We start from the raw sequence: 11,752 nt of genomic DNA, 5'->3' as shown, positions 1-11,752 counted from the left end.
GAATAACCGTTCCCATCTGTAACTTCCGCCAACTATCTTCATTTAGTAACTTCCTTTGATTGCTTCACTCTCTCAATGAGTCCTAATCAATCAGAATTCTCTTCTTCATCGATTGATCATTTTCAAGAAATCTAATACAGTTATTCTCCACCTCGAAGTTCACAATTTGTTTATCTTTTTCGACTAACAAATTGCACTGCTGACCTCTTCTTCGACACAGTTGACCTCCGTCGAGTCTGCCTCTTCGAGTTTTACACTTAAGTCAATCGACTAATAGAGAGAGTACATAACGAAGTACCTAATTGGCTCAAATTCAAAGTTAATTGTAATATGTATTTGGAGGTTGATCAAAATATTATTTTAGCACTTTGACAATGATCGAAGTCTAAACTTATCGAATATTACTTGTCAAAGAATTCGATACAACACTAACTGAATAGGGTGTCTCGATATTGATATGCACCGCTAAAATGTAAATTTGCATAATGTAGTTGTTGCTTGTTACAATTGTTAGTAGTAAAACAACTTCACCAATAAAAATTATATTAGAAGCATACTGATATGATTAAGTCCTATTAAATCACATAATTGTTGTAAAGAGAACAGGCATATATAGACATAGTGTGTAGTGTGTACTAATATCGCCAGAAAATATGATTGAAGAGGGAATCTCGCATTTTTAAATTCATATTTGGGAAAGAAACATTATATTACTCCTTAATGTATGAACACATGAGAATTGAGATAGATATGTTAGTTGTGGGTAAACGTGATTTGGAAGGTTCAAGTAAGAAACAAATTAGTTGAGTGTGGTGTCCTACACACAATCAGAACAACTCACTACTCCAAAATTCCAATCTACACCCGTCCTTCTCGCCGTTAAACGTGTTGAACAAATCTGAAATCAAAGTCCAAAAGCTAAGCTATTATATTCGAACAATTAGTACAAGTTAGAACATCATAAATGAAACTAAATCACTAGGTGCCGTCCATTCATATGACACGACCAAACATGCCCCCATGTGGGGGCTAATTAACCTTGTATATAGCAGATATATCATCACTATTATGATTTACCAACCATATTCTTTCTCCTTTGACTTTGTGCTCTCCACAAATTAAAGTGATTAATTGTTCAACCCCATAATAATGAATTAAAAAGAAACAAGTGCTTTTGACTAGATGTAGTACTATAATAAATTGGAGGATCATTTTACAATTAACATACACTATACTTTTCTTTGCCTTTATCTTTTGCTAGTAATTTGTAGTTGCACCGTACCCTTTTACTGTTATTGATGAAAAGAAAGTGAATATTCGATTAACTAATGACGCTCTTTATCTCAAACTAACCTATAACCATTGGTTCACTGCACTTAAAATTACAATGAAAAAGGAAAAGAAACGAAAAGAAAAAGATAAAAGAAAAATGCATGGCCTACCTAGCCATCTCCATCAAGATACAAGAGGTGAGAATCCAATGTCCAGTTCACTAGTTAGTAAAATTATGCTCACGGTAAGTACGTAACGTACACTAAAGAATTATAAAATCTATTGTTGAAAAAAAAAAAATAAAATTGCATGAAAGTAATTAATTATCCGAAGAAAAAAAATGAAAAAAAAAAAAGCTACATGAAGACTTTAATTTTTCTTCGTTTTTTTTGTTACTTCAAAAAATTAAAACTAAAACAAAACTAAATTCCTTCTCTTGGTAATAATAATAATAATCTTTCTACTTTTTTTCCCTCGATATTGGATTAGTAAGCTATTTAAGCTATCCTTAATTTTTGAAAACACAACTAACGTAGTGTTAGAGCTGAACAATATGATTTCACCATTGAAAGTAAGAATGTTTAATTAATTAAACTCCAGGGTATGCAACTATATGCATATTTAAGACCTCTTGCTATGTGTTGTTCACATTAGAATAGATAGTCATAATAAGTCATAACATAAAAATAAATACGTAGTGGCCAAAAAGCCAAACCCAAATAAATAAGACAGCTTGTCCTCTCGTCGCTATACATATATTGATACCTTTTATTTATGTAGATGTGAATGAAACGGTAAAGATAAGTAACGAGTAACGAACAAACAAGTAGGGTTCACATGTGTGGACCATTTTTCTCATAAATACCGCATTCATTCACAACACTCCTCAAAACTCAGTGTTTCTGAATTATGTATTAACTAACCCATAAAGCCATAAACTATAATACCATATACACTAGTTCTATTCAATAAAAAAAAATGTTGTGACTCCACAGTCAGGTAAGGTTTATTTTACTTATTAAGAGTTTAATAGATATCAAAATATTAAAATTAATTGTGATGGACCAGTGGACTAACCCATGCACTATGACACGTTCCAAATGTTAACACTTAACAGACAGAGTTTGTTATGCAAGAATATAGCTTGATTCAATTGATGTCACCGCTTGAAAATAGTTCCACTGAAGACTACTGTCATCCCAATAAACATACTTAAGAAATCATCATCACTTTAGCTTCTTTCTAAAACAAGTTTATTTAAAATTTTAAATCAATAAAATCCAATAATAATACTATTTCATTGACAGTAAGTACATTTTCCTAGATTGTGTGTTTAAGGTAACACACTACACTACACAATTCTTGTACTGATGAATTCATGTCTGTGACTCTGTCTCCATAAAAGTTAGCCCAATTTTAATTTTTTTTAGTGCCACTATATATATATACATGCCATAGAACTATAGATGTAGTTTAATTTGCAATGTAGAGTGAAGCCACGCAATAATGGGCATTGACACCTGTGATTATGAGTGCCATTAGTGAGTAATATAAATACAAAGGAATTGGGTCTACTCAGTAGTTACAGCTCACAACTGCGGTGCCCCCAGCAAGGACTACACCACCCTGCTACTCTCAAACTGTGAGGCAACAACAACAGCACCCTCCATTTTTGGTTTCTTCTCTCTCCTTTCTTTCCTGCAGTGAAGGAGAGTGTGCTTGGGGGGACAAACATGGAAACCAGCTCGGTTTCCAAGTTGGTGCTTTCGTTGTTGTTTTGGTCAGCATTATTGTGGGTGGTTGAGTCAAGTGTAAGCTATGACAGGAAGGCCATTCTCATCAATGGCCAAAGGAGAATCCTTTTCTCTGGCTCCATACATTATCCCAGAAGTACCCCTGATGTAATGACCTCTTCTTCTTTATCTTCAACGAAAGAAAACACATAAAAATTAAATCTTTACCAAATTCTCACTTTGTTGGTGTTTGTTTTCTTTTTTTGTGGGAAATGGGGTTATGTGTAGATGTGGGAAGATCTGATTCAGAAGGCGAAAGAGGGAGGCATTGATGTCATTGAAACCTACGTCTTTTGGAATGTTCATGAGCCTTCTCCTGGCAATGTATTTCACTTTTCTCTCTCTCTCTCTCTCTCTCTCTCTCTCTCTCTCAAGTCCTTCTTTCTGTCTAACATTTTGAGCTATGTTCTGTGGTGTTTTCTGGCTATGTGAATGCAATTCAGTACAATTTCGAAGGAAGGTATGATCTGGTGAGGTTCGTGAAGACCATACAGAAAGCAGGGCTATATGCTCACCTTCGCATTGGACCTTATGTCTGTGCTGAATGGAACTTTGGGTACCTCACTTTCTTCCCACTCATTTTCTGCTACATAATTATTTATTACTACATTTTAATTGTTTCATTCTTTTATTTGTAACTTGAAAGTTTAGTTGTTGGTCTTGTGGGGTAATGTTGGCTTGTTCAATGATGTTTGCTACCTTGTAATGTGCAGAGGATTTCCTGTTTGGCTGAAGTATGTTCCTGGTATAAGTTTCAGAACAGACAATGAACCCTTCAAGGTCTCTCTTTTTTTGGTTTACATTATTGCCTTTGTATTGTATGGTAACTGATTATTATAAAGCAGAAAACTTTCTTCTGTTTCTTTCAATTGAGATAGTTTTATTGATGTTGCAGAGGGCAATGCAAGGGTTCACTGAGAAGATTGTGGGAATGATGAAGAGTGAACGTCTCTATGAATCTCAGGGTGGTCCTATCATACTCTCTCAGGTCAAAATCTGTGGCCTTGCTTGGTTTTTGTTTTCTGAGAACCTAAAAATCTGCCAATTTTCACCAAATTGTTTAGTACTCACTCAATAGCTGCTATAAGATAAATTGTCTTCCATGGAAAGGCACTAGTGGCTGCAAACTTTTCACTCTACCTCTAAATAACTGGCTTCAATAACGATAATGACGTACAATGAAAAATATGTTGTTTCAGATTGAGAATGAGTATGGGGCACAGAGTAAAATGCTTGGACCAGCTGGCCAAAATTATGTGAACTGGGCTGCAAAAATGGCTGTCGAAATGGGAACTGGGGTCCCATGGATTATGTGCAAGGAAGATGATGCTCCGGATCCAGTGGTGAGCACACTTTCTCTTCCTCTTGTAATGTGTGTACTACTACAAGTGACTGCATATTCATCAATGCAATTGATTAAATAATCTGTTTCTTGTTCCTTATTTTGTGACAGATAAACACTTGCAATGGCTTTTACTGTGATAAATTTACTCCCAATAGACCCTATAAGCCTACAATGTGGACCGAGGCTTGGAGTGGCTGGTAACCATTTTTATTGTTGATCTTACAAATTGGATTTGCTTCAAAATGAGTAACATACATCTATGAATTTTTCTGTCATGTATAAAGGTTTTCAGAATTTGGTGGTACAATTCACCAAAGACCTGTCCAAGATTTAGCATTTGCTGTTGCCCGATTTATACAAAAAGGAGGATCCTTTGTAAACTACTACATGGTTGGTTCTACTTATACTGGCTTGAGAAGTTAAAACATTTGGCGATGCTGATTCCTACTGCATATTGACTTACCTTGCATTTATATGTAGTATCATGGAGGAACCAATTTTGGCCGAACGGCCGGAGGCCCTTTCATCACTACCAGCTATGACTATGATGCTCCACTGGATGAATATGGTGAGAGACCGAAATTTCTGAATTATGCAAAGGCTAAATAATGAATATCAATAGTTTTAAGTTCAAAGGCTTACCATTCATCACTTCCAAACAAGCCTTACCTACTTTTGTGAAAAACATGACAGGATTGATCAGACAACCAAAATATGGTCATCTAAAGGAGCTTCACAAGGCTATCAAGATGTGTGAGCGAGCTTTAGTTTCAACTGATGCTGTTGTTACATCATTAGGGAGCTTCCAACAGGTTTAACACACACACAAACACACAGTTTTCATTATTTTCTATTTTGATTTCAATGAGGCATCTAGTTTCTTTACTGATCAGTGGGTATTTACCATTTCCAGGCTTCTGTATATTCTACAGAATCAGGAGATTGTGCTGCTTTTCTCTCAAACTATGATTCAAACTCTGCTGTTAGAGTCATGTTCAATAATATGCACTACAACCTACCTCCTTGGTCCGTCAGCATCCTCCCCGATTGTAGAAATGTCGTCTTTAATACAGCAAAAGTATGTACTAATTATGGAATTTGAATTCTTAGTGGCCTTTTGTTCTCAGGGACCATAATTATGCATGCTAGGAGAAAATGTGTTGACTTTAAGAACTCAATGAAATAGTACAAAATTTTGTAATAACCAATGAACTGATATTCTCCCTGTACTAGGTTGGAGTGCAAACATCTCAGATGCAAATGATGCCCACAAGCACTCAAATGTTCTTGTGGGAGAGTTTTGATGAAGATCCTTCTTCTATGGATGACAGCTCCACAATTACTGCTTCTGGTCTCTTGGAACAAATAAATGTTACACGGGATACAAGTGATTACCTTTGGTATACAACTAGGTGAGCCTGGTTTTCTAAGTTGCTTTGGGTTACTCCTTTTAGTGATTTAATTTCTTACAACTTAGATTCCTAGCTTACTGAGAAAAAAGTAGAGTTGTTCCTTATTTTCACTCTACCACACATTGACATTATATGCAATATAAAGTCCTCTTCCAAAACACACACACAAACAACAACAAGTCACTTGCATAAATCATGAAAACAAATGGTTGATATTTCTAGAGGCTGGATTAAGTATGGGTATGGAAGTGATCTTTACATGGTTTACATGTTTTAGATTAGTCTTGTGTGTATAATAGTATCACTACGAGTCTATGACATTATGAAGGAACCCTCCAAAGGTTTCAGCTATATGATAGTGATTTGGGAAACACACTTGAGTTTTTGATGATGCTAATCTATTTCATGCAACATGTCTGCAGTATTGATATAGGTTCATCTGAGTCTTTCCTCCATGGAGGTGAACTCCCAACTCTCATTGTTCAGTCCACAGGCCACGCTGTACATGTATTTATCAATGGTCAACTATCTGGTAAGCAGTTTGCTTGTTTCTTTAATAATTCTTCTTGTCATCCAATTAGTAGTAAACATGATAAATGTTTGAAAAACAGGCTCTGCCTATGGAACAAGAGAGGATAGGAGATTCACATATATTGGGAAAGTAAACCTCCGTGCTGGAACAAACAAAATATCACTGCTCAGCATTGCTGTTGGACTTCCAGTAAGTTAACAGCTCTTACTTCTTACATCCGACGGCAGCGAACTTTGAATTCTGGTAAATAGCAATGATTAATAATTGCATGGCTGACACCATTTTTTTTTCTGTTGTTTCACAGAATGTGGGAGGACATTTTGAGACATGGAACACAGGAATCCTAGGTCCAGTTGCACTCCATGGACTTGACCAGGGAAAGTGGGACTTGTCTTGGCAGAAATGGACTTATCAGGTTCCTTCTCACTTCAGAAGCTTATTAACTTGGCTTGGTTACAAAATCAAAATCTTAAAAGGCATGCTTCTCTTAAATAGGTTGGTCTGCAAGGAGAGGCCATGAATCTTGCATCTCCAACTGGAATCTCCTCTGTTGAGTGGATGGAGACAGCAATAGTGGTGCAGAAAAAGCAGCCATTGACATGGCACAAGGTAAAAACTAAAAACAGACACAAATGTCCTTAAGGTTGATTGAAAAACCAAACATTTGCTTTGAAGAATGATAAAATTTGATTTGGTAAACTGCAGACTTACTTCGATGCTCCTGAAGGAGATGAGCCATTGGCATTGGACATGAAGGATATGGGTAAAGGTCAAATATGGATCAATGGTCAAAGCATTGGAAGATACTGGACTACTTCAGCTGCTGGCAATTGCAGTGACTGCAACTATGCTGGCTCTTTCAGACCTCCAAAGTGCCAGCTCGGTTGCGGCCAACCGACTCAGCGATGGTAAATGTTGTTATTTGTTGATTCTTTAGTAGTTGATGCTGGTGATGCTAACTACTAACTAATTTCCAGGTACCATGTTCCTCGATCTTGGTTAAAGCCAAATCATAACCTGTTGGTTGTTTTCGAGGAACTCGGGGGCGACCCTTCGAGTATTTCACTTGTGAAGAGATCAGTGAGCAGTGTGTGTGCTGATGTGTCAGAGTATCACCCAAATATCAAGAACTGGCACATTGAGAGCTATGGCAAGTCTCAAGAGTTCCATGCTCCCAAGGTTCACTTACATTGTAGTCCTGGGCAGGCCATTACTTCCATCAAATTTGCAAGCTTTGGAACACCTTTCGGCACTTGTGGCAACTATGAGAAGGGAGTTTGTCATTCTCCTGAATCCTATGCCATCTTGGAGAAGGTACACTAACTACCAAATTATTCTTCATATCACAGCCCAAGTAATGAGTTTTTTATTTGAATTATAATAGATAGCTTATGCTACTTATCTTTCCATTTGACAGAAATGCATAAGAAAGTCTAGATGCACAATCACAGTTGCAAACAGCAACTTCGGTCAAGATCCATGCCCCAATGTGATGAAGCGGTTATCAGTTGAAGCTGTTTGCTCTCCATCTGCCATCAATTAGAGGGGCTGATTGGTCAATGAGACACCCTTTTATCTGTAATGTGAAGTGGCTTTTACAAGAAGTAAATGAAACACTAATAATAAAGAGAGGACCATAGGCAAATTTAGTGGTAGCTGAAGGAATATAGTTTGAGTTCCATAGCTTTTAGGAAGAGAAGTAGCTATGTTCTAAATGTGGTGCCAAAGGCACGAGGTTCATGAATTCGTTTCTTTTTCCTTTCCTTTTTTTCTTTCTATGTAGTTGGGGTTTGGGTAGAAGTGTTTGTATAAAGTCATTCACTTTGGTGGATAGGTGAATCTAGAACCAAGGGTCTAAAATTTGGACCCTTGTGTGTGTCCTAAGAGTCCTAGTTCCCGTCCTTCAAGTTTTAACAGGTTATGGGCACTGGGAAGTTGTGTGATTTTTCTGTGTATGTATTACTGGGTAATCAAACTCCAAGGTTCAAGTTAGGAACGGATCCTACAGTAACCATACTACCATGGAAAAGTTTATTTAAGTTCTCTTTTCTGTTCATTTTTGTCTCTGGTGGCCATTTTCTTTACATAATAGTTGTGTTGCTTGAACATACAAAATACAAAACCCGAATTTATTCATGAAAATAAGAAAGATTTACTCATTTCATGGTTATATTAATTAAAACGCGTAATATTTCTCTTTATTTTATTAAAAATCGCATTATCAAAAAGCAATCCTACAAGAACTATTTTCATTAATGTTCAACCAATCCTCTCCCTCCCATGTTTCAAAGGTCCAAACATACTGTAGAACAATTAACAAGTAAAATTAGATCAATCCATTTCTCATGTGCAATCACGAAGTCATAGTACAAGACTATTCAGCATTATTTTTAGACAGAATAAACGACGAAATCACTCACTAAATATAGATGACAAGAGTCGCCACCTATACAAAGATGTACGGTGAAATAACACAAATACCTAATATGTATCCGGTACTAGAGTATAAAAGAGATAACATCACACACTACGTCTATGGCATTTTGAACATGAAAGTAACACCAGCAAGTTTAAGCACTGGCTGTAGCCACATGTTTATCAAGCTTCTGCTGCAGTTCTTCCTTCTTTGCTCCCACCACTTTGTCAATAATAGTTCCCTCTTTCACAAACACAAAGGTGGGCATTGCCTCCACAGCCCAGTCTTGAGCAACAGACTGCATAGTAAATTATTTATGATTAGTCTCCAAATAAATATTTGCTCCTTTTCTTATTTTTTCAATCAAGGGGTATTATAAGAATTCATATTTTTACCTGTAGTTCATCCACATCCACCTTCAAAAATATGACATTTGTAAACTTCTTAGCCAACTCAGCCAGGAAAGGTGCAATGAAGCGGCATGGTCCGCACCATGAAGCAGTGAAATCCACAACAATCTGGCGTGAAAAAAAGCAATGATGTCCAAGATTTCCGGTTATGATCAATGAAATATGTAACCAGTAACACTCAACTGATCCTCAAGGAAATTCACCTCCAATTTTTAGCATAATACTTAAGAATAAATTAAAAATAAAAGCTTCAGATGTCTCAAAACATCCTAGTATGCAAAATATCTAAAACAACATTGTGGAGCAATTGTTTCACCAATGAGACAAGAAATCACACACGCAATTCTTACTCTTCCCTTATTTCCAAGATTAACAGTTTGTCACAACATTCCAAGAGGGTTGAAGAGTAACCATGAGTTTATTTTATTCTCAAACATTGTTCCTCGCTTTCCTTTCAAAATCTCAACCTTTAAACACCAATAATGGAGATCAAAGAGTCCAAGACACAGGTTATGAGTTTCTTGATTACAATCTTCAAATAAGCTAGAAGCCTTCACTTTAAGCTCCTATTCTTATTTTTACATATCAAGCTAATGATCATACTGTCAATGGCAACAATTAAATAACCACTGCATAGTAGGGCAGAACTTATTGCATCTCACCTACCTTGCATCTAGGTATCTCAGATTCTCAGGGACCCAAGAACCAACAGGTGTAACAGAACCATAGCTCATTACAGCCAACATTAGTCAATCCACTGAGCGCACTCTTGGTCTAAGTGGAATTCATCTCCAATTTAACTCCAAAAATTCAGTCCAAGTATTGTTCTAGTTCAATTGTATATTTGTATATATCAATTAGGCCAATTTGATAACTATCTCGTGACGAAAATCCAAAGATACTGGAAGACAAATCAATGTAGAGAAGACGATAATTACCGAAACAAGCAAACATTTCTCTATCTGGGACAAAATTTACCGAATTTCCTGTTTGCACCCAAAAATTAAGGACACTGAGGACATGGGACACGACTTCCTATCTTATATTTCCAATTCCTATCCTGATAGACTTACCAAACAAAGCCTTAACTACTACAACGAGAAGCGAGGGGGAAAAAAATCAGTGTTCCCATGTCATTATCTTATTTCTATACCCTCTTAATTTGATCAATTGGAACCCCTAGCTGGGCTAGTTGGTTTTGTAACGGAACCACTAAGCTCTAAGTTGCTTGATAAATAAACCTAGGGTCAAGTTTCAGAAACACGAAATGATAGCAGTAACAATGAGTAACCATCATGTTAAATCATCATACTAATAACATAAAAAGTCAATTACATGAGAGCTTAGAAGGAAAACAAAACCAAAAACAAAGATCACAGTTAATTTAGTAGGCCGATGTGAATACCGAAGGGAGAAGCATAACAGCAACAGGGATTTATCGAAAAAGAATAAATGGAAGGAAAAAGGAAAGGGAAGAACAAACCAGCTTCTTAGATTCATTTCCCTTCTCAAGCTGTTGGGTCCATGCATCAACGGAGTGGCAACCGATAACCTGTCCCTCTTCTGATGAACCAGCCATTCTCTCTTAACTCGCCCTTTCCCTTTCTCTTTTTTCTCTTTCTCAAACAAAATACTGCACCAACAAACCACAACAAACACACAACGCAAGATTGTCACCATGCCACCGCCTTTAAATATGCGAGACGGGTACCAATCCTCTTCCCAAAAACCCTCCTCTTTTTGCCGTTTTTACGAATTTGCCATCAAAGTTTAATGTGCAAACGCAACGTGTTCTCACTTCTCACGCGGAGAATCCCATGCAAAATTGAATTGCCCGACATATTAATTAATAAATAATTAATGTTAATTAATTAATTTATATATGACTGCTGAATAAGTGTGTTAATCTTATCCTCAAATTGGCAATATTTATAAATATGATTTGATTTGTAAGATAATCGAATCCAATTTAATCTATACTCTAATTTAATCCAATTACGTATTATTTAAATTCGCAAATTCGCACTAAATAATAAATAAATAAATAAATAAATAAATAAATAATATATATTTTATTTTAATTATTATTTATTTATATATTATATTATTTTATTTTTATTATTTAAAAAAATTTAAATTATTTTTATTTTAAAAATAAATATATTTAAAAAAATAAAAAAATTTTATTGAAATAAAAAAAGATTTTATTCAATTTTTTTAAGAAATAATTTTTTTAATATATTTTTATTTTATAATATCTGATCTACAAATATACAAATAGATTCGAACATAAAAAATGTAAATACTAAATTTAATATTTAATCCGATAAATTTAGTATAAATTGAATCGAAATTTTAATTATAATTGATTCAATTTAATTTATAAATATTTTTATTGAATAAAAGAGAACCATTTAATCACAATACTATTTAAGAAAAAAGTTTTAAAAAATTATCTACTAAAATATTTACTTTAAATATTACTCAGATTTTCTTTATTTACTTAATCAATAAGCAAAACCCTCAATAATAATAATAATAATAATAAGCTGCTTTCTCGCCGTGCAGCTAA

At 35.3% G+C, this 11,752-nt stretch overlaps 2 protein-coding genes across 2 annotated transcripts; one reads left to right on the top strand and one right to left on the bottom strand.

Moving 5' to 3' along the window:
• The first annotated feature begins 2,561 nt into the window (after positions 1–2,561).
• Positions 2,562–8,410, top strand: LOC112749488 (beta-galactosidase 3). Its single transcript, XM_025797749.3, has 19 exons — positions 2,562–3,173; positions 3,294–3,389; positions 3,509–3,621; positions 3,779–3,845; positions 3,961–4,053; positions 4,265–4,408; positions 4,519–4,607; positions 4,695–4,800; positions 4,891–4,978; positions 5,104–5,222; positions 5,324–5,488; positions 5,644–5,822; positions 6,245–6,354; positions 6,434–6,543; positions 6,659–6,769; positions 6,850–6,963; positions 7,060–7,262; positions 7,332–7,668; positions 7,772–8,410. The coding sequence occupies exons 1-19, from the start codon at positions 3,006–3,008 to the stop codon at positions 7,895–7,897; spliced, it is 2,538 nt and encodes an 845-aa protein (XP_025653534.1). The 5' UTR covers positions 2,562–3,005; the 3' UTR covers positions 7,898–8,410.
• A 257-nt stretch (positions 8,411–8,667) lies between these two features.
• LOC112749489 (thioredoxin H-type) lies at positions 8,668–10,987 on the bottom strand. Its single transcript, XM_025797750.2, has 3 exons — positions 10,664–10,987; positions 9,166–9,288; positions 8,668–9,068 (listed from the first exon to the last, which is right to left on the bottom strand). Exons 1-3 carry the CDS (start codon positions 10,757–10,759, stop codon positions 8,925–8,927), a joined length of 363 nt encoding a protein of 120 aa, XP_025653535.1. The 5' UTR covers positions 10,760–10,987; the 3' UTR covers positions 8,668–8,924.
• Positions 10,988–11,752: the final 765 nt, after the last annotated feature.

Source organism: Arachis hypogaea, chromosome 15 (assembly GCF_003086295.3).
Source record: "Arachis hypogaea cultivar Tifrunner chromosome 15, arahy.Tifrunner.gnm2.J5K5, whole genome shotgun sequence".
Lineage (NCBI taxonomy): Eukaryota > Viridiplantae > Streptophyta > Magnoliopsida > Fabales > Fabaceae > Arachis > Arachis hypogaea.
This window is presented reverse-complemented; position numbering and strand designations above follow the sequence as displayed.